The following is a 23,609-nucleotide window of genomic DNA, read 5'->3' on the forward strand; positions in this document are numbered from 1 at the left end:
CTTACCCATTAAATCTAATAATACGCTATGTAAACTGCCGTAAAATAATTAGGATTTAGTTTATAATTTTTTTTTTTTTTTTTGGTTTTTCTCTGGTACCGGGAACCGAACTCATGACCTTGCGCTTGCCAGGCAGGCGCTTTGCCACTGAGCTAAATCCCCAGCCCCAGTTTATAATTTATTTTCATGTGTTTTAAAAAGAGATTTATGTCTAGCTAATTTTAGTTGATACTAATTATTAAGTGTTAATTAATGTTTAACCAGAAGTAATGAGGACATATTTATGAGCATTTTTAAGGTGTTATATGTTTATTACAGGGGCTGTGCCTGGTATATAATACTGTTTAGTAATTGTTGGATAAAATATTAAATGACTCCCTATGTTAAAGTTGTTTTTAGTGGACAAGTTTAATTTCTGTGTAAAAGAAGTAAATTTCTCTTTTTCAAATACTCTGATATTTGTTTGAACCTTCCAGTGGTAGTAGTGTTGCCTTTTGTAAAATGGGTACTCAGTGCATAGAATTGGTAGGACTAAATGAATTGCTTCATGAACAAACAGCATAATATATAGAATACTGCAAACAATCAGTGAAAATGGTAGCAGATAATACTTCAATTTCTTTATCTTATTTGGTAAATTTTTATTTTTATTTTATGTATTTATTTATTTATTTGGTTTTTTTCCGGTACCGAGAATTGAACTCATGACCTCGTGCTTGCCAGGCAGGCACTGTGCCTCTGAGCTAAATCCCCAGCCCCTGGTAAATTTTTAATAATGTTATTTATTTCTTTATTTTTGAGATAGTGATTTACTGATACGTAGTTCAGGCTGACCTTGAACTTGTAATAGTCCTCCTGCCTCAGCTTTCCCAGTGCCACCTTGGCGTGTGCCACCTTGCCTGGGTTTTTGTTTAATATTTTTAGGCAGTTCAGTTGTCTTAATTTCTCCAGTTCACATACTTTATGATCTCTTTCCAGCCTTTGAGCAGGCACTTGAATTTCACAAAAGTAGAACTATTCCTGCTAATTGGAAGACTGAATTGAAAGAAGATAGCTCTAGCAGTGAGGCAGAGGAAGAAGAGGAAGAAGAAGATGATGAAAAAGAAAAGGAGGATAATAGCAGTGAAGAAGAGGTAAATAAAAACAATTGATGTCTGTTAAAATTATAAATAACTATTTAGAACATGGCATAAAGTCAGCAGTCATAAATATTTCTAGTACTAGAAGTATTCAAAAATAAAATTGTATTTAGAATATTCATCACAGTCAAGTTGTTTACTTTCTGGTCTTAAAGTAGAAATATAGTCTTATAAAATTAAAAATACATTTAGTTATGCTGTTAATTTAAGAATATTTCTTAATATTACTATGGTTTTGGCCTATCATGTTATTAAGGAATTGCCCACTTCTTAATACTCTAACGTACTTTTCACCATCTACGCATGACAGCTGTCACTTTGTGTCGTGTGTACATCTACATAGTCATTGAAATACCTGCAATATCTTTCATCTAGTATTAGGAAAAAAACATCAAAAATAAAGCCTAATATCTCTTTGATTTAGAGAATCTGAAATAATTTGATCTAGTACAAACATTTAACATTTATTTATTTATTTACTTACTTACTTATTTACTTACTTATTTATTTATTTATTTGTCTTTTTGAGGCAGGGTCTTGCTATGCAGTTCAGGCTGGCCTTGAGCTCACTTTGTAGCCCAGGCTGGCCTAGAACTTGAAAGGATCTTCCTGCCTCAGCTTCCGAGTGCTGGGATTACAGGCGTGTGCTACCACACCTGGCTAACATTTAACATTTATGAAATTATATGAATGAAGGAGCTAAAGCTTTTGATTTTTATTGTTAACTGGTGTTTAGGTCTGGCAGTGACAGGCAGTCTTTAATGGTTTGCAGAATGGCTTCAAGATAATGATGGTTATGATTTTTGACCATGAAATGAATTCTGTTCAGTGCATTTAGAAAATTATATAATTTCTCACCAATATATAATATTTTGGCAAGTTACACAATTTTACAATTTAGTGTGGAAAACTATTAGTGACACATGATTGTTTAGGAAGTGATAACGTTGGAATATTGTGATCTACGGCAGTGGATAGTATAAAAATTTTGTATTAGTCCTTTTCCCTGACTTCTTTCTATTAAAATGGTAAAGTTGGATGTTGCTATATTGCTAAAATGCCAGCCTTCTTAGAGGTTGAGGCAGGAGGATCTCAAGTTCAAGTGTAGATGTAGCAACTTAGTCATTTGGTGAGAGCCTCACTCAAAATTAAAATGAAACAAAAAATAGGCTGGGACTATAGTTTCATGGAAAGAACTGGGTTCAGTACTCAGTATTGTAAAGAGCAAAACAAAACAAAAAGGATAAAAATGAGCAAATCGATCTCTTTGTAAATCTGAGTTGACTGGCTTTTTTTTTTTTTTTTTTTTTAAAGACACAATATCACTGTGTAGTTTCTGCTAGCTTTGGAACACACTGTGTACCCCAAACTGGCCTTCAGTCCTCCTGCCTCAGCCTTCCAAGTGCTAGGATTACAGGTGTGCACCTCCATACCCTACTTTTTTTTTTTTTTTTTTTTTTCAATTCAGTGGCTTTTTGTCATTGCAGAAGTCAAGCTTGAAGCCAGGTGTGGTGGTGCGTACCTGTAATCCCAGCATTGGGAGGCCAAGGTAGAAGGATTACTATGAGTTCTAGGCCAGCCTGGGCTACATAGTGAGACCCTGTCTCAAAAAATAAATAAACCGACACAGTCAAAGACAGAAAAATTGACACAGTCAAGTTTCAGTATAAAACCTTATTTCTGGTCTGCTCCCTGCCTCTTTATTTTCCCCATCACTTCTTTTAGTCTGTTTTTCCCCTTTGACATTCATGCTGTAGTAATGTCAAATTGCATACCTGTCTGCTGCCAGCATCTTTGCTTTCACCATTCTTCCTGCAGAAGTCCCTCAGTCAGCCATCTGTGTAAATGGAAACCTCCTGTGAACCATTAGCTCCCTTACCTTAGGAGTGTTGATTGCTGTGTTTGTGCATATTTTTGTCATGTGTTCACATGTATGTATACATGTATTACATATATTTATTTAGATTTATTATCTGCCATTTTTTCTCCTGCACTCACCTATAGCTACTGTAAGGGAGTATGTATTCTACTTAGAGTACCTGCCATAGTATATAGCATGTAACAGAAATATCAGCGGATATCATCAAACCTTTTGTTGCTAGACTTGGGTTTAGCAGGTATTTGCATAAAAGCAAACTGATCTCTAGTTTCAGCATTTTCTAATGTTAAATACAAACTACACTTTTGGAATAGGAATAAGTTTGGCAGTTTAAGTCAAGTTTTGTACAGTGGGAACATTTACGATAATGTCTCAAATAGATCTCACTAGATCTGTATCTGGTTACCTTACCCAAACTCAGCAAAATATATGGGCTATATAAATTAATATAGACTTAGCATAAGCAAATTAATGATTGTTATTTATTAAAAATTTTTTGCTGAACTATCAACTAACAGCCTAATAGTTCATCAACTTTTAAGTGCTTATTTTAAAATTTGCCTTCTTTTGCTATACTAGTTTTTAAAATAAAAAGACAAGTTTCATTAGAACAGTGGCATTAGGGGTGTTATTTTCCAAACTGAAAAATGACCTGTTTAAACTTACTGAGAATGTAAGTTGAATATCCTCTTACTATTAGAACTAGGTATATTTTATTCAGAGTAACTGTAAAGCCTATCTGTGTATTTTGGATGATTTTTTCTGCAGTTACTCCTAATCATGTTCTCTATGACAGCTCCATAGCTTTTCTTTCTTTTTATTTTTCTTTCGTTTTGGCACCTAGTATAGTGCCCACACTTATAGGTGCTCATTAAATGTTTATTGAATGAATGAAAGTCATTGAATTGGTGAGTTCCTAAATCTTACCTACTACCCTGCTCCTTGCAGGTTGCCTCAGGACCAGCTCCCTACTGCCACAGCCTTTGGTCACAGCAGCAAGAAGCTAGTCCTTCCCTTGTAATTGATAATTCGGGGAACTATTTTATTACTTGAAGATTTCCCTAAGTCTGAATCTTCAGGTATTGTAGATCAAGTTCGTTCCCCACTTACTGATCATATAAGGTTGAAATACTATACAGTGGGGCTACCTATAATCAAGGATTCTTATAGCTAATGGGACTCCTATATGAGGAGCATTAATAGACTCTGATGTCAGATAAACCCTGACCCTATTTAAGAGTAGGTCTTCTCTAGCCTGTGACCCTGATTTAAATAATAGATCTCTGGTAACAGTAAAAAGTTTATGAGCAGTCTTATGAGAATTTATGCTTGGAATTCCAACTTTTGAGATATCTTTTAGGACATATTTTGTATAACAAAATGTGTAGACTTAAATGGTGTTCAGCAGCTTAATATGAAGAAATAATTTTATTTGGAAAAATACCCTTGAAGTATTTAAATGAGTATTGGTCTTTGATGTTGGCAAGAAATCTGCTTGTATTACTAAAATGCTGAATTGAGGAAATTAATCTTTCTTTTTTGATTAAAATTAGGAAGAAATAGAACCATTTCCAGAAGAAAGGGAAAACTTCCTTCAGCAGTTGTACAAATTCATGGAAGATAGAGGTGAGTGGTTTTGTTTTTATTCATCTTTGAAATTTTAGATTGCAATGAGATAATTCTTTAAAAATCAGGATACAGTTCATTAAGCTTTTTGTCACTAATTAAGACTGGGTTTTTGACTGCTGATATTAAAACATGTAGCAGAGTACCTATCATAGAAAACATTGAAGAAGCTGTCATTGTTTTGATAGCTATTATCCCCATGGACACAAATGTTTGTATCCTGTCAGTCTTCTCACCTTTTTGTGCCATGTGAAAGAGCTATTATATTATAAAAGAGTAGCAGAATGGGAATCTTAGTACCATCTTATTAGCACCTACACTAATCCCTTATGAAAGTCTCCAAGGATGTGAATGCGGCAGACAGAGAGACTACACTCTTAATGTGGGCCTCAAGTCTTATGATCTAGACACACAGTATTAAGAGAATGAAACCACACAGAGCCAAAAAGAAAGAGATGAACTTTGGCTCAGTTTATTGGATCTGTCTGATGTGAAAGAAGTGCAAAGACAAGAGAAGAGTGGATGTTAATCTTTTAAAATTTACAGTGACAACCTATACCATCAATTACTGTGGCCCTTTCTCTCTCTTTTTTTTTTTTTTTTGTTTTTCTCTGGTACCGGGAACCGAACTCACGACCTTGCGCTTGCCAGGCAGGCGCTTTTGCTGCTGAGCTAAATCCCCAGCCCCCCTTTCTCTCTTAATCTAATCTCTCAGAGTGTTTTTCTTCTTCACTAGGAAGATGGATAGAAAATGAATAGAGGGAGAAAATTTTCTAGCTGGAAGGGAAGGACAAAATAAATGATTAAAATTTAAAGGGGGCTGGGGATTTAGCTCAGCGGCACAGCACCTGCCTGGCAAGTGCAAGATCTTGAGTTCGATTCCTGGTACTGGAAAACAAACAAACAAACAAAAAATTAGAAATGCCTCAGTAGGAGTCTGGAAGTTAATGTTCTGTGAATCCCTCTTTGTAACAAAGATAAACATTTAGCTCCCTATATCTTCCTTTGTGCCTTGAATGATAATGGCTACCACGGTATGGGTGTGTTTTCATTCTTCAGTATCAAATGTTTTTGTTTCCTATGTTATCTTGTATGAGTGGAGGCTTGGCCTACGAAGTGTACTCTTTCTTAGTCTTTTTATATGATACAAAAGTGAAAAAGTGAAGGAAAATGAATAAAAGCTACTACTAGATAATAGTGATAAAATATGATAAGGCACTCATGTTTTTTGGAAGGGGGGTGTAGATTGTAGCCTATCTGTACCTTTTTATTTCCTCTGTAAACTTTTAACAGTTTCATAATTTACATTAGTGACCTTGTCCTCATTTTACTGTGTCAGAATGAAACAAAACCTTAGCTTTACTGTAGAGTCATTGTTAGAGCAATAGTGGATTCTTGAAATACAAAGAAATCATACAAATTACTGTTCTTGTGAAGCATTTGCCCATCAAGTATGTCAGTACTATTTTTAGTTCAACAAAACCTTTCTCTAATTTTTAATAACTTTGTTTTTGTCTGCATTTTATTTTGTTTTACTTGGTAGTTACACTTTCCCACCAGAAGGCCGAAGGCAGAATAAAAACACGTAAGGTTTCAGAGATTGGTATGCAAAAACATTAAAAAGGTGACATGGGCTTATATCGTGTCTTTAACAGAGGATCTTTTTTTGTCATGTATTGCATTGTACATCTATTCACTGGTGTTATTTACATTCTTTGAGATTTTAGATAAGAAAGTATAGAGTACTAATTTTTTTTTTTATTTTCTTTAATAGGTACACCTATTAACAAACGACCTGTACTTGGATATCGAAATTTGAATCTTTTTAAGTTATTCAGACTTGTACACAAACTTGGAGGGTTTGATAACGTAAGTCTTAAAATCAGAAATGAAACATCTTTTTCATACAGCGTATTTTTTTTAGGTATAGACTTGCAGTAAAATTATTGTCCATTAATAAAAATATAACAATAAAAGGAAAAGAAAATGGAAAATATAGTTTAGAAACACAGCTTGTCTCCTTGGATGAAATTTTAAAATTTTATTTACAGATTTTTTTTTATTTTTTAAGATGAGCTTTCTAAATAACTGTGAAGTTTGTCAAATTTTCTTGAAAGGCCTATGTATATCTTAGTACAGTCACATGGGTGGAAGTTCTTTCTTGTTTCACTAGATTGTATGCTCCTTGAGTGTAGGGATCCGTCTTATATATATATATATTTTTTTTCTTTTTCTTTTGTACCAGGAATTGAACTCAGGACCTTGTGCTTGCCAGGCAGGCACTATTTATCTTATATTCTTAATCTCTGTCATAGTGCCTGTTATAGATAGAAAACGTTAAACTGATCTGAGGAGATACTGTGATGTATGACATGTGAATATACTGTAGAGTAAAATGTTTTATTGATTTCAATAAAACTGGTATAATTTATTAGTTTAAAAGTTTTATGGAAATATAAGTCTTATTTTTTGTCTCTTTTACAAAATTTGATTTGAGAACTTGGATACTTTTATCTTAACTTAGGTTTATTTAAAACTCAAATGGTCCAATATTTTTAATTCTCTGAGATTTTTGACTACTCAGTTTTAAAATTTTGAAGCCAGTTTGTCAAGGTTGATAGTTTTCATTTTCTTGATTATGCTCTGTCAAAATCTTATTATGCTATCTGAATTAGGGAATTTTTATTTCATTTTGTCCATTAGATTGAGAGTGGAGCTGTTTGGAAACAAGTCTACCAGGACCTTGGAATCCCTGTCTTAAATTCAGCTGCAGGATACAATGTTAAATGTGCTTATAAAAAGTAAGTTAGTGTACTTGATACAACCATGTTTTACATTTTACCTGGAAAGCAGGATAGAATTTATTGTTTCAGATTATTTTATGTCCTCACATACGAAACAAGAAAATTTTACTGCTCATTCTATAATATCATTTTTTAATGTATTCTGTAGGTACTAGACTTACAAGAAAGTATTTTACATCCAAGAACATTTGTGAAGTATTGCATAGAGGTTAAGAGGCTAATGTTAGAGTTTGTCTTGATGGCACATGCTTGTAAGCCCAACTAGTGAGTAGGCTGAGGCAGGAGGATTGTGAGTTAAAGTCCAATTATGGGTAACTTAGTGAGATCCTGTCTCAAAATTTCAAAAAAGCTGAAGGTGTAACTCAGTGGTAGAGTGCTTACGTAGCATGTGTGAGGCTATTGCTTCAATTCTCAACACCAATTTTAAAAAAATTTAAGTCAAATACGTCCCACTTTGATTCCTGCTTCTGCCAATCATTAGTTGTCTGTATTCTTTGACCATTTATTTATTCTCCTAAGCCTTAGTTTCTGCATTTTTTGAATGAGAATACTACTTGTCCCTTAGGATTACTCTGTTTCTTTCTCCTGTTCTTTGTCTTCTTAATCTTCACCTTCTTCATTGTCATCATCATCATCATCATCCTCCTTCACCCCAACTCAAGTTTTCTGTTTTTCTTGAGACAGGATATTACTAGATAGTGCAGACTATGATTACTGTGTTGGTTAATAAGATTTACTCTTAAGGCCCCCAATGCTTTACATGTAAGAAGTGCTCAAGAATTAGATGCTAGTGCTAGTATTTCTAATAGTTGCTTTTATTGTATTTAAGATTATCAATTTTTTTTTTAAACTCTCAGCAGTGTTATTGCTGTTCCTGTTGTTTTGGAGTACTAGGGATTGAATTTAGGACTTTTGTGTAGAGCTTCACCTTTAGCACTGTTTTTTTTTTTTTTTTATTTTGAGACAAGGTCTTAAGTTGCTAAACTGCCCTGGCTGGGCTTGAAGTTGACATCCTCCTGTCTCAGCCTCCCAGATTGCTGGGATTACAGGTGTGTGGCACCAGGCCTGATTTAGTAGGGTTTTGTTTTGTTTTAAGTCTTGGTATGTAGTTCAGGCTGGCCTTGAACTCCAGGCAGTCTTGCCTGTACCTTCCGAGTGCTGGAATTACAGGTGTGTGCTATCACGCTCAGTTTTAGTAGTTTTTTTAGGGTACTTTTTTCTTTCACAAAATGTTCTATTTGGGTTGGAAAGATTGAGAACTAAGTAGAATATACTAGGATGTTCCTATGGACTCTTATTGGAGAGCTTAAATGAAAGAAATGAGTGCACATTTTAAAAGCTCTGTAGTACTCTTTGAAATGTTTTTACCAAATGTAATTTTTCTGTTTCCAGATACTTATATGGTTTTGAGGAGTACTGTAGGTCAGCTAATATTGAATTTCAGATGGCATTGCCAGAGAAAGTCGTTAATAAGCCATGTAAGGAGTGTGAAAATGTAAAAGAAGTAAAAGTTAAGGAAGAAAATGAAATGGAGATTAAAGAAATAAAGATTGAAGAGGAGAAGAATATAATACCAAAAGAAGAAAAGTCCTCTGAAGATGAAATTGAAAGAAAGGAAAATATTAAACCATCTCTGGTAAATCAGATATTGTTGGCTGTCTTTTGCTGCATTTGGTATATTTTCCACATTCTCTAAAGTTCCTAAATTTAATTTGTGGTATAATAGTATACTTTATGTAAATTTTACAAAGTGCTACTTTTGAGCAATTTTGAGAGTAATAATCAGTATATCTTAGCTATTCTTGTCTGTTGTTTTAAGAATGACATGAGTTTCTTAAGTGACTCAGGTTAGAATTGTTACCTGCTGTTGTTAACAGTTTAAAATTATGGACTTAGGTTGAAAAATTTTACTTTTGTTGGTTTAGTTCCTCTGATCTTTTTCTAGGGAAGTAAAAGGAATTTATTAGAATCTATACCTACACAGTCTGATCAGGAAAGAGAAGTTAACATTAAGGATCCAGAAGAAAATGAAAATCTGGGAGATGGAGATGATGACACAACTAGGATAGATGAATCCCTCAGCATAAAGGTAGAAGCTGACGACGAGAAAGCAAAATCTGGGTAAGAAATTTGTTTTTGGTTATGATGCACTTTAACTAGATAAATTTTAATAATTTGTACTTTGTGTACATACGTATAAATTAAATTTGATTGACAAAGTATGGAATGATAGTGTTTTGCATTTAAGAAAATAGTATTTGCCTCCTTCAGAGACCCTGCTAACAAATGTGTAGAAAAAGATCATATTTTTGATCTATTCTTGCTCTCATCATGGAAATTTATAAAGAAATATACCTAGAATAAAGCATTTTTCCTGCACTAAGGTTGCCTGAGTTATAGTGTAATCTTGAGAAAATATCCCTCTCCATTATTTTACAGGTGGTACATTAGCTATTGTTTCTAAGACTTGTATGTATTTCTTAAGATGAAAGAATGTAAATATACTAATAAGGTTGTTAAAAGACAAAATTATTGTGTTCTATATAATAGTTACATTTATTTATTTTGATTATTTGGAAAGGGGAATTATTTAACAATGTAATTTTTGCACTGCCAATGGACCCCTGGATTTATTTTGTTTTGTTTCTTAATTAAGTAAGTTTATTGGTACATTTTAGATACATACAATGATCACGTTCATTATAGGAAATTCATAATTGTACATGATATAAATGGGCCCTTCCTCCATTCTTCTACTTTCCTTCAATTCCTCTTCCGCTTATTTACAAAAACCTTGTTGAGCCCCTGGATTTTATAAATAAACTTTGTTATTTCATTTTATTTCTGAGGTTTAAAAATCAAACATCTCCATATGTTTCATTTTAAATAAGCACAGCCATTTTTGGTATCATTTTAATATTTTTTTGAAATTTAGCTATAGCATACAAATAAAGAAGAAAAAAATATTTTAAGTTGGCCCAGATTAGTATTCTAAGAAGTGTTTATTATAGTTCATTACATTTCTGTATATATATGTAAATACATATTTAAAGTACACCTTCTATTGGAGGCTTTGTCTTTTTTTTTTTTTTTTGTAACGTGGAGGTTATTTCAGCTATTAAGAAACTTAAAGGTTGAATTTTTGCCCAGAATTTTTTTGGTAAGGTAGACTTCTGAAACTTTGTCAGTAACAAATAATGTAAGAAAAAATGATGGGTTTAGGTGAATATAGTAAAAACGTTGATTATATTTTGTTCTGTTTCTGTTTATAAATGTATATTTGAATTACTCCTCACTTCTAACTGGATATGATTTCAACTAAGAATTAAGGCAGGATTCAGTGTTTTACGTAAAAATCTTAAATCTTTAGATGTTTCTTTTCAAGGCACTTTGATGATTATGTACTTCTTTATAAAAATTTTTTTGTAGGTTTTATTACTTTAATATTTCAACTATATGACTTTTTATGTACTGTGGATATTCATGAATACACTCATGGGCTGTATAATGATGTTAAGGTCAGCAATGGTGCTATAAGGTTGTATTTTGTAGCCTCGTTATATAGTAGGCTATCCTGTATAAATATGTTTCAGTAAGTACAGTCTGTGATGACAGAATTGCTTAAGGACACATTTCTTAGAATATATCCTTCTTATTAAGCAATACTGAGTATTTTCATATCACAGATATTTTTCCTTACATATATGCCTGAATTTGACATTCTTCATGTTTGTGTGTATGGTTTTTTTTGTTGTTGTTGTTCTTGTTTTTTTTTGGAGACAGGGTCTCACTGTGTAGTTCAGGCTGGCCTGGAACTCATGGCAGTCCTCCTGCCTCAGCCTCCCAAATTGATATTCTTTAAAAGCATTGTGTATAATTAACCCTTTTACTCTGGGAGCATGTTCTAAGACCTCCAAGTGGATACCTGAAACCAAAAATAGTACTGAACCTACATGTGTATGTTTCTGGTTCCCATGGGGTATATGTTCTGAGAAGTACATCTGTGATTTCATTGTTGTCTGGAACATTATGGTGTGCATTTCTCCAGACTGAAATCACTACATTACTAGATGATGTAATCTTACAGGATCATTGTTGTATGTGTAGTCTGTTGTTGACTGAAATGTCAGTATGACTGTACTCGCTTGTGTGTGTGTAATGTGCTGCAGTGATGCCAGAGTTAGTCTGTTCTGCCTCATTTACTTCACTACTCTTGAATCAGAGATCCATTAGTAAGTAAATTAAGGCTTACTTGAACACAGGCTCCGTTACCATAACAGTCAATATGAAAACTGAGTTGGTGACTAATTGACTGATAGGTGGACAGCATATCATATATAATGTGAATATCCTAGGTGAGGAGATAATTCACATCCAGAGCAGGTGGAGCAAAATGGTACAAGATTGCATCACACTTCTCACAGTGGTGTATAATTTAAAATGTATGAATTGTTATTGATGGAGTTTTCCATTTAGTATTTTCGGACTGCTTTTGACTAACCAGGGAAAGCAAAACCACAAATGTGGGGTACTATTGTAATAGATCTTTGAGTTTTATTAATTGCAGATGGAATTGTTACTATAAAGAGTTAATGTGTGCATTTTTCTAGTATATAAACTATCTTTAAGAGTGATTGGCCACAACCAATAATTTTTAATGTCCTTCCTACCTAGTATAGTTAGGAGAGATTAAAGAAATTAATATATGTAAAATGCCTAATTCATAATAGTTACTTAGTAAGGAAGCTTTAAAGAAATTTGTTTTATTGTAGGAAATATCAAGCTGAGAAAATCTGACTTTTGTCCATTTAGATGAAAAAAATCTTTTGGGGGCACACATTTGTTTTCCAAAAATGCTGATCTTTAAAAGATAACTAACTTAAATACATATGTGTATATATGTATGTGAGTGCATGTATGTAATATATGTAACAGGTTAATTTTCAAATTCTCTATGTTGGTTATGTTGCATATATTTTAGAGAATTTCTTCCTTGGCACCTTACATTCCATTTGGTTGAGTGCATTACTAGGCTAATTGCTAGTAATTATGTTGTTTGCTTTATACTTAAGTGCATTGTTAAAGTTTTATTTGTGTTAGGTTGACATTAAACATACATTTTTACTCATTTGAAGGCTTTGTTTTAAAGTATTTGGTTTTTATTCTAGATTAAGTAGAAATTAGCCCTGGCTACTACTTTGTATGACTGTATGGTATTGTTAGCATTTGTCAGCTGTGTTTAGTGCCTTATATAATGTAAGGGACAGTTTAGTGTTTGTTTTATTTTTAGACTTTAGACAATTCTGTATCTTTCTTTCTGACATGATGATTTTCAAGTGCATGATAAATCTCTTCCTTTTAGTATGGCCACCAGATACACTTCTTTTACTTCCTGATACGCAGTCTTAAGACTTGAACGAGTAGTATTGTTTCTAACAAATTACTTATTTGAATTTGCTATATAATATAATATTTATTTAAAATTGTATATTATCTGTAATACCATTTCTGATAATCTCTTAAATACTTAAGCCTTGTTAAAAATTATTTCTCTTCCTGGTACCAAAAAAAAAATCACTCCTTTAACCTGAATGTGGAAGCACATACTACTAATCCCACACTCAAGACACTGGGGCAGGAGGATTTTAAGTTGGAGACCAGCCTGGAGTACATGGGAAGAACCTGTCTCAGAAAACAAAAAAAAGAAAAAAAACATTGTAGAAATTTTAATATATTTTAAGTAACACAGTTAATACATATTTCTATCTGCTTATAGCTGGATTCATTTAGGTTTTATTTATTAAATACTCATCTGATTGTGATCTTCAGGCATAGTTTTTGGGGTTTTTTGGTACTGGGAATCCAACGCAGGACCTTGTGCTTTCCAGGCAGGCGCTGTGCTGCTGTGCTATATTCGTGGCCCTTAGGCATAGTTCTTGAGCGTCTTCTAAAATTTATGATATGTTTCAGACAGAAGTAGTATACTTAGTACTTTTGAATGCATACTTCAGTCACAAACCCATTAGGCTTCCTCTCAGCTTGTATGCCCCAGTACAATACAGAAGGAGAAAAGGGGGTAAAAAAAAGCTTCAATGTATAGCTTATGTCACTGTTTATAGGTTGTTTTTATTGCTTATGTAATATGTAATTAGAAATGATTAATAAAATATGTTATCACTGAAAAGGTTACATAAAGAATGTAAAACAACTGAAATTATCAGTGAACAAAAGCTTTTCTATAAATATTACATCCATTAACTTTTTAAATATTAGCTACCTTGTGGTACTGTTTTATGATACTCATTTTTCAGTTGTCACATGATGGATACTTTTTGAGAGAAATGTTGTAATAAGTACAGAATATGGTGGAAGCAGATAAAAACAGACTACATGTAGTCTAAATTTCATGTTGAATATTACTTTATATAAATGTAGTAATTAAAAGATTTATAATTGAAGATTTTCTCCACCTTAATACAAGTTTGTGTCTAATTTTAACATTGCTAAAACAATGCTCAGTTTTAGAAAGCACATAGTATTGAGATCAAAATATTTGTAATGCTCCTTTTAGAAAAGCTTGTATTTTAGTTTTATATATTTGAAATTGGCCTCTCATATACTTATTTCTTTGGTGCTTTAAAGTTGCAGAAGAAAACCTTTAGCAAGTATATTGTAAGAGCAGAAATTGTGACATGTAAAAAAATTGTGACATGTAGAGGAATTTGAAAAAAATTTTATGTGATATTGATATGACATTAGTAGAATATTCCTGTGAAACTTAAAGTAATAGTGTAATATTTGAAAATGTGGTTGGAACATGTTTTGCAGTTACTAAGACTAGCCATCTGCTAGTAAATATTTTTGTTTTAAATAGCCTAAGAATGGAAATATTTGTTCAAATATAATTTCTAGTCAGCAAATGGCAATGAAGTACAGTGAACTTGTCAACTGAGATGTAAAAAATTTCCATAATAAAACGTGAGAAAATTGTTACAGTTGATCTTATCTATTCAGCACTTCAGTTCTTCTGTTGGAAATTTTCTTTTAATGCATTTATTTTTGAATCTTCGTTTTTCTTTAAGTATATCTTTCTGTAACTATGGTCATCCTACACAATTTTAGTTTTTACTCTTAAACTGAAACTCAGAGCATTTGATACACATGGAACCTGCTGTTCCCGGAACAATCACAGCCACGATTTTATCAGTATATGTGGTTTGGAACTGAAAACCTTATGAAGTATCTTTTATTAACTCTGCAATTTTTTAAACCTTTCAAGAGATGAAACGAATAAAGAGGAAGATGAAGAAGATGAAGAAGCAGAAGAAGAGGAGGAGGAGGAAGATGAGGAAGAGGATGAAGATGATGATGAAAACAATGAAGAAGAGGAATTTGAATGCTATCCTCCAGGCATGAAAGTCCAAGTGCGGTATGGACGAGGGAAAAATCAAAAAATGTATGAAGCTAGTATTAAAGATTCTGATGTCGAAGGTGGAGAGGTCCTTTACTTGGTGCATTACTGCGGATGGAATGTGAGGTAACTTGAGTTTTAGCTAGTGATTATTACCTAAAAATCACTTTTAAAATCCTTTTCTATTTTAAAACTTAAGTAATGAATTTCAGACTTGTTAGAGTTCTAATTGAGTCTTAGTACCATATAAAATATTCGTAGCATTTGGCATGTAAATACCTCACGGATTTCATACCTACTGTTTTTAGAACTTGGAAGACATCCTTAGTGTCTAGAAAACTGTGGTGTACTTAGTTGATTTTATGAAATACATTTAGAATAATGGAGAAAACATTAATGAATGATAGAAAAGTCTCTTACGTGGACAAAGGAGATTTGAAGTTTTTGATGCCTATAAGACAGTGTCCAAGCTGCTTGCTGTCTTCATTTTAAACTACATTGCTATCACAGCCTCTTCTTCATGTTCTTAGTGTGTGTGAGGGGAGAAAGTACTGGGGATTGAACCCAAGGCCTTTGCACTGAGCTGCATCCTCAGTCCTTTTAATCTTTTTTTTATTTATTATTTTGAGAGAGGGACTCTAGTTACCTGAGTTGGACTTGAGCTTGTGATCCTCTTCCTCTGTCTGCACTGAGCACTGAGGTTACAGGTATGCCCATCAGGCCGGGCTTTTTTGGTGTGTTCCTTACTCATCACGTTTGTATAGTAGACAGGGATTGAAAAGTTGCAGTTTATTAGGAAATAGTTATTTCAGGAAGATCCTGTCTCCTTTTAAACAGCTATTGTATTTCACCCTTGTTCATAAGTCTTAGAAATTTATTTGCATCTTTGAAACACTATAGTTGAAAACGTAACTGACTAAAATTGAATAGGCTGCCTGACTAAATTCCCCTGGTGAGTGGTGTTGACGTAGGGAACTAAAAGATAAAACTGAGATTTGGTTGAACGTTGTATTTAATGACTTGAGTGAGCTTTTCTTTTTTTATACAAGCTTTCTTAGGTTAATCCAGAGAAATTTTGTATTTTGCTTTTATTGAAAATTGGCGAGTTGGCTTTAAGATCTGATCACTTTATCTTTTAACAGTAACTTAATTTTGGAATATTTGATATTTTTATATGGAACCTATAATAGTGTTGAGCCCTTGAAAAATTAACCATATAAATTGTAACGTAGCTGTGCGTGTTGTGCCTAGTGTCTTCGAGGAGGAGTAAAGTTCTAGTATTTTATAAATTGTATTCTTGGCACTGGGGATGTGACTCAGTAGTCAGCGTTTTCATCACATGCACATGGCCCTGTTTCACTTCCCAGCACTGCTGTCTATGCATTCACAGACACATGTACAAATACTCTGTGGTTTGGGAAATTACTAAGTGATATCTCAGAATGCTTCCTAGATACATTTTCGTTTTCTTTTAACAAAAAATTCTGGAAGCATGGTCAAACCTAAATACCTTTCTAGTTTGAGAAAAGTGTATTTTTGATCTGATCTAATGCTGGGAAGAAAACCGCAACTGACATTATGAGGACAGTGTTCAGGAGTTTTGTTTGGGACTCATTCTTTATTATTCCTAGCCAACAAATTAATAAGGATTTGGATTTTAAAAACACCTGTCATCAGTGCTTAGATGTGATAGTTGATCTTTAAGCTTTTCCAGCTAGCATTTTAACCCATTTATTCTGAAGATTGCAGTTTCTTAAATTTTTGCATGAAATTGATACATATTATCTAGAAAAATTCAAAAAACAAGAATTTTGAAGAAAAAACATTGTATTGTGTTCCAGTATTGTAGGCATTCCAAAAATGGAACACTGGGCAATGAAGGGTTAATACCTGTGTACTCTGTCCTTTCATCTGTTGGTTGGTAAACTGCCCTTATGGTATTTGATTTTCCTCACCTGAATGCCATGTTCAAAAGAAGATATTTAAGAGCTCAGGTGCATATGGTGTGATTAAAAAATATAATGTTTAAATTTTTAAAAATTATTACAGTAAAAGACACAAGTCCATTAGTCCTCCTCAAAATATTCCCCTTGCTTCTGGCACACTTACTTCATCATTCTTGTCACTTTTTGAAGCAGTTACGGAAGTCCTTTTATGTGAATATTCTTAGTTGCACTCTCGTAGATGCCTTGATGTCTTGAATTGATCCAAAATGTTTTTCTTTCACTGTCATTTTGACTTAGGGGAAAAGCCAGAAGTTGTATGGCATAAGATCTATTGAATAAGGTGGATGAGGACACAGTAGTGTTTTTTGTGAGTTTGTCTTTTTGTGAGTTTGCCTTTCCATTGGGTGGCACTCATCAGCACCATTCACCATAGTTGTAACATATCTTATAAAGGTGCTTATAACAGAGAACTTCTAGAACTGTGGCAGGAATGATGAGAGAAGAGTGTTTGAAGTGAGGGGGGAGTATTTTTAGGGGAGTAACACAAGATGTCCTACTGTAATTTAAAAACATTTAAACATTCCATGTGTATTTAATTTACTTTGGTTTTTTTTGAGACAGGATCTCACTATGTAGTTCAGGCTAGCATATACTCACTATGTTGTTCAGGCTGGGCTACTCACTGTATAGCCCAGGTGATCTTCTTGCTTCAGCCTCATGAGTACTGGGATTACAGGTGTATGCCTGGCTTCAGTTATATTTAATTATACCTCATAGATGGTGTAAGAATATTTTACCCACATAGTCAGTTTGATTTTACTAAATGATACTATACTGAAATGTAGAAGAGTTTAAATCCGCCAAGGAGATAAATGAAAATGTAGATGTTGGCTGAAAATTAGGAAGAAAAGTTGAATCAGCAGAGTTTAATACAAACTTTTTTCTTCTCCTTTTGGTTCTTCTCTCGTTAGCTCACGTAGAGAAGCAGGCTTTTCTTCTTGGCCATTATAAAATGCTAGAAATTCTTTCAGAAATGGATTGAATTTAGGTATTCTCCTCTTTTCACTATAATGAAGGCTTGATTATTTTCTGTTAGACTCATTAAGCGGAAGAGACTTAGTAGGTACAGAGGACATTCACAGTACATTTCACAATTAGAATACAACTTTCTTAAAAGATTAAAGGAAAGAGTCATTGTAAAGGCATTTGAGTTTCAGAGGTTAAAAGGAATATCTGTAATCTTAGTTGTGAAATTCATAGAGGAAGGAAGAGTAAGGAATGATTTTTAAATTCAGGCATTCACTCACAGCATGGTGCAGCATGCCTGTAATCCTAGCACTCGGGAGGCTGAAGCAGGAGGATTATTGCGAGTTTGAGACCATCCTGGGCTACACAGTGAGCTCAAGGCCAGCCTGAACTGCATAGCAAGACCTTGTCTCAAAAAAGACAAAAAAATTAAAAAAATTTAAAAGAACTAAATCGAGGTATTCAAATTTGTAATAACATAGGAAGGAAAATGAGACCTAATTCAACAAGTGGTGCTTGTATTATTTCTGACAACTCAAGTGTGCAAATGCTAAGAATTTTTAAAAGAAGATGACTTAACGTCTTGATGGAGACAGGATTTTATCTCTATACACTCCTGCATCATAGAGAAAATAGCTGCACTTCAGTAAATCAACCATTTCATTTTTTTTAAGTTAATGTGACAGTATTCTCTTTCTTTACAATAATAACTAAAGAGTTTATCTTTCAAATTAGTAAAAATTATGATTTTTGCTTCTCCATGTCGTAAGCTAATCTAGTAAGGACTGCAACAAATCATCAACTCTATAAAGATTTGTCTAGTATTTTGGAAAACCTTCACTGTAATTTCTTCATTTATACTTATGTAAAACCTAAAATGAACATTGATTTATGCATGGAGATTTATGAAAGTAGTTTTATCTTTAGTGGCAGTCATTTATGACAAGAACAGTTGGAAATTTTGTATGCAGCTATTTACATGTGTTATGTTCATTTTATCTAAAACTTCCAGCAAACAGCTTTTCCTTCTTGGAAGAATATCTTGATCCTTTTTTGTGTTATTTTTCCTAATAGTTTCTATATTTCTGTTTCTAAAATGCTAGGTAGATTTTTAGTATTTTATTTATGTTTCTACTTCACTGCTTAAAAATGTTTAGCCTTGTTATACAAAGATTTGTATTGGAAGCAGTTTACTTTTCACTGCTACAATAAGGGAATAAAATAGTACTTTACATGCTTACACCATGTATACTGGAAGTAGTTGGAAGTTTTGACCACCAGCCACAAATGGTATAATATTCCCTTGGAATGTTTTTGATATGGTGACCAGAAATATAAAAGACTGTTGTTCAGTGTATAGAGTTTAGTATTATACCAGATTGTAGAACACTTGGAATACTGTAGGTCATTGTTTTATATAAATGATTTTTTAAAACTTCTTACAATAGCATTCAGTTTAGGAAAATGAGAATAAAGAGAAGTAACAAGATAAAATTGTCATCTGTATTATAGTGTGTTGTCTTTCAGTTTTTAAGACTATATCTCCATACAGTGTAAAAAATTATACCATGGGGGCTGACATGTGCAAGGCCCAGTGTTGTATTCTCAGTGCCGTCACTCTTCTAGTATGCCCCTCTCTGCATACGTGTGGAGAGAGTCATCCATTTGTAATCTTTTAATAGTAGGTTTTATGTTACATTTGTTTTAACTTTTTAAAGATACTATTTTATAAAAGTTGTTACTGTCATTCTTTAATTTATCCTTTTCACCGTCAAGACTTTAAGTCATGTCATAAATATGGGATTGAAATTAACCTGCCATAAATTTCATAGAGTGTGCAGGGTTGTCCTTATTCCCTAACACTGACTATAAGGGGACTACTTACCTGGATTACTTGGCATGAGATTTAAAATGCATTAATACTTTATTATGACTGTATGTATACTGATTAAATTTTCTCTGCACATTTCTGACTTAACTTTTTGTAATCAAGATGTCTGAGAATTTGATGAGAATAATTTTTCTATATTGAAGATCACTAAAGGACACCATGATATAAAAAAACAGAAAATAGGCACTTGAAAATTTTAACACATACTTGTAATCCCAGCTCTCAGGAGGCTGAAGCAGGAGGATCACTGCAAGCTTGAGGCCAGCCTGGCTAAAAAGAGAGTTCAAGGCCAGCCTAAACTGCATAGCAAAACCCTGTCTCAGAAAGACCAAAACAAAAAAAACAAAACAAAACATAAAATTGTAACTATATCCCCACTATAGATGTATTTATTATGCACCACAAACTAATATATACACTAATTTTATATACTAATATAAAAAATTTAAAATTTTAACTATATATAATATAATTGTTAAATAAGGAATAAGAATTCTGTTCCATATTAGAAATTACAGAAAACTGAAAATAAGATAAATTATGCTTAAGTATATTATTTTAAATAAAAAGTGTTAGATTTGAGAACTTTCTTATTTTCCAAGCACACTGAACCCTCCTTGGAGGGAGGGCATCAAGGAGGGGAAAACAACAAATGAAAGGCTTTCCCAAACAGGTTCGATTCCACTTTTTGACAGCATCACTTTTTATCCAACTTGATTCCTTTATTTGGCAAAAACAATTTGAATGTCTCTGTGCCAAATACTACAGATGGCACCGAAGAGGCTAAGAAGTGGTCCCTTACTGAGGAATTTCTAGCTGAGACAAGGAAAGTCCTCTATCAGGACTTACATTCATTCTCCCTACCACCACCACCACAGCACCCCCTCTTAGACCTTTCATGTTGGTTACTGTCCAGGTCAGTTGTTATCACTTCTTTAACTCCCTGTTCTTTTGTTCTCCTGCTGTTCATAGTAATAGTACTCCCTGGCAAAACCACAAGAACCCTGAACATGCCTCCTCCTTCCCTCGTATTGGAACAGCTGATCTTGTTGGGGGAGCACAAAGAAAGCCACACTGACCACTCCTAATTTAAATTCATGACTCTAAACCTCAAGCAAGTCCCTGTCCACTTTCTAATGACTCTCCTACTTTGTCAGTAATCTGTTTCATACTGTTCTGTTATCTTTTCACATCCCTAGCATCTCTTCCCCGTCCTTTCTGCTGGTAAAAACCTCACTGAGAAAGTGAGAGCATTTCTACAGATTTAACACTTAATAAGCTTTCCTCCCTGCATCTGTGGTATTATGTTTCATCTCTAGCCATAGGTGAATATTCACTATCTAAATACCTTCCTTTCCCATCTTGCCTAATCATATCCTCACTCCGTTTAGAGTCATTTGTACCCACGTGTAGATATGCAGTTCTCATTTCTCAAACAAAATCTTGTCTTTGTTTGTATGTTTTGAGACAGTGTCTTGCTCTGTACTCCAGGCTGGGCTTGAATTCATATTCCTTCCTCAGTCTCACAAGTGCTGGGATTACAGGCATGTTCCACCAGGCCCAATAGTACATCCTATCTTGAGCCCAGCTAATCCTGATGTGCCACTTTTTGGCTACATTTTTATATAGTAAAACTATTTAAATAGTTTACCTGCAAGTTGCAGGTAATAGTTTTAAATAGTAAAACTATTTAAATAGTTACCTGCAAGTTGCTATCCATTTTCTTTCATGTCATTTCTGTGTGAACTCATTCTGAGATCAGGCTCCTCCCTACAACATGTCTTGAAAGCTGAACATATCAGCACTACTGTAGCTAAATTCAGCCCTCATATTTTGCCCTTTTGTCCTTATGGTGTCTAGTGGATCATTCTGCCCATGATACCTTTCACTTGGGCAGCTATAGTTACTGCCAACTGTTTTTTTTTTTTTTTTTTTTTCTATATACTTTTTTCTGCCTTTCTCAAAATGAAGTCATTCTTCATTTATTCTCTTTTCTCTTTTTGTGTTCTCTCCCTTCAAATCATTCCATTACATTTCTTCTGATTTCCATGTAACTTTTAAAACTTTATGTTCCTATTTTTTCCAGTTTCTGAATTACTTTTCTGATAGTGATTTTTTTTCTGAATTATTTATCTGAGCTAAAAAAATTTTGCTCTCCTGGAATGCAGCTTCTACTTAGGGCTGCATAATATTTGTCTTGCTAACCACTTTTTGTCTTCTTTTTTCATTGTTTAAACTTTGTGTTAGGACCACATTATATTATGCAAATGCATTTAATTTTAAAGTAAAAAAATCCTATTCCATATTCCACTAATATCCCTTACTATATTTAGAAAAGCATGTACCTGCCATATGACAAGTATTAACCAAATATAAAGCTGTATTGACTTTCTGGCAACAAAATGGAAGCCACTGCCTTTTAAAAGTGATACCACAGAATGTAAGGACTAATGGGCATTTGGGACAGAAGTGGCCGTGGCCTCTCAGTGAAGCCTCTCACATCTCATTTCTGTATGTTACCCTGCTCTCTTTCTGAGTGATTGTCAAATCTTCCCACATAAGTTACACCCTTTTATGTGTTAGAGTTCAAATTTCTCTGCTTTTCCATAACTTCTTTTTTTTTTCATATTTTGGGGGATGTGAAGTTGTATCTCATTGTGATTTGATTTGCATTTCCTCAGTGACTAGGGATGGTGAATATTTTTTGCATGTTTGTTAAACTATATGTATATCCTTTTGAAAAGTAATGTCTCCTGAGGTTCTTGTCCATTTTTGTAATTGGTTGGTTATGTTGTTGAGCTGGGGGAGTTCTTCATCTATTCTGCATATTAGTCCCATATCATGTAATTAGCATGTATTTTTTCCATTCTGTGGACTGTCTTTTCATTCTCTCAGTTGTATCTTTTGGTGTACAAAGGTCTTCAATTTTGATAAAGTTCAGTATATATATATCTTTTTAAGCCTTTGCTTTCACTATTCTGTCCAGGAAAATATTGTGAAATCCATTATTGTCAAAATTTTCCTTTTTTTTTTTTTTTTTTTTTTGGTTGAATCTGTAGTACTTAGGTCTTTAATCTAGTTTGAATTCAAATCTATATATGATGTATAAAACTGAAGTTTTGTAATTCTTGTAACTCTTAGCAACCAAAATGGAGTTTAGGCTGAGAGATTGGAATTAATTTTATTGGAACCATTCAGTTTGTATGACTTTCCCTTTACTTTTTATCTTTTTTGTCCAAATTGTTTGTTTGTTTATTTATTTATTTATTTATTTTCTGGTACCAGGAATTGAACTCAGGACCTTGCACTTGCCAGGCAGGCACTGTGCTGCTGAGCTAAATTCCCAGCCCCTGTTTGTTTGTTTATTTAATTAATTCTGGTACTGGTGATTAAACTCAGGAGGACCTTTGTGTTAAACTACATCCTCAGTTCTTGTTTTTTTGAGACAGGGTCTTACCAAGTCATTAAATGTCCCAGGATAGGCTCAAACTTGCAATCCTCCTGTTTTAGCCTCACAGGGTGCTGGGATTATAGGCATGTGCCAACTATGCCTGGCTGTCCTTTTTACAGCTTTTTAATGTCATTTTTTAAGTTTCTGTGTTCTTTCATTTTCTAAAATACTCTGTATTCTTCATTGTTGCTTTATTTTCCTGTAATCCAATCCCTGCTGTATATATTCATTGTGTATATCATTGGGTTTAAGAATATAATAAAGGAGTACAAAATTATTGTATTCACATACTTGGAAGTATAATTATTTTGAAGATAAAAGAAAGCATAGAAGGGGCTGGGGATATAGCTCAGTGGCACAAGTGCCTGCCTAGCAAGCGCAAAGTCCTGAGTTTGATCCCCGGTACTGGAAAAAAAAAAAAAAAAAAAGCATAGAA

At 33.5% G+C, this 23,609-nt stretch overlaps 1 protein-coding gene across 2 annotated transcripts in view; it reads left to right on the plus strand.

Annotated features, from left to right (window-relative positions):
- Arid4b (AT rich interactive domain 4B (RBP1-like)) overlaps positions 1-23,609 on the plus strand; it is a 136,739-nt gene that overhangs the window by 82,248 nt on the left and 30,882 nt on the right. Inside the window, exons 11-17 of one of the 2 annotated variants that reach the window (XM_005404948.2) lie at positions 979-1,133; positions 4,572-4,644; positions 6,419-6,513; positions 7,348-7,445; positions 8,841-9,084; positions 9,394-9,569; positions 14,728-14,985. In XM_005404948.2, the coding sequence (XP_005405005.1) occupies positions 979-1,133; positions 4,572-4,644; positions 6,419-6,513; positions 7,348-7,445; positions 8,841-9,084; positions 9,394-9,569; positions 14,728-14,985 (1,099 nt within the window). The remainder of the gene's footprint in view (positions 1-978; positions 1,134-4,571; positions 4,645-6,418; positions 6,514-7,347; positions 7,446-8,840; positions 9,085-9,393; positions 9,570-14,727; positions 14,986-23,609) is intronic. The other variant, XM_005404950.2, reaches the window with a different exon arrangement.

This window comes from Chinchilla lanigera, unplaced genomic scaffold, assembly GCF_000276665.1.
Source record: "Chinchilla lanigera isolate Chin_1 unplaced genomic scaffold, ChiLan1.0 scaffold00091, whole genome shotgun sequence".
NCBI classification, from domain to species: Eukaryota; Metazoa; Chordata; class Mammalia; order Rodentia; family Chinchillidae; genus Chinchilla; species Chinchilla lanigera.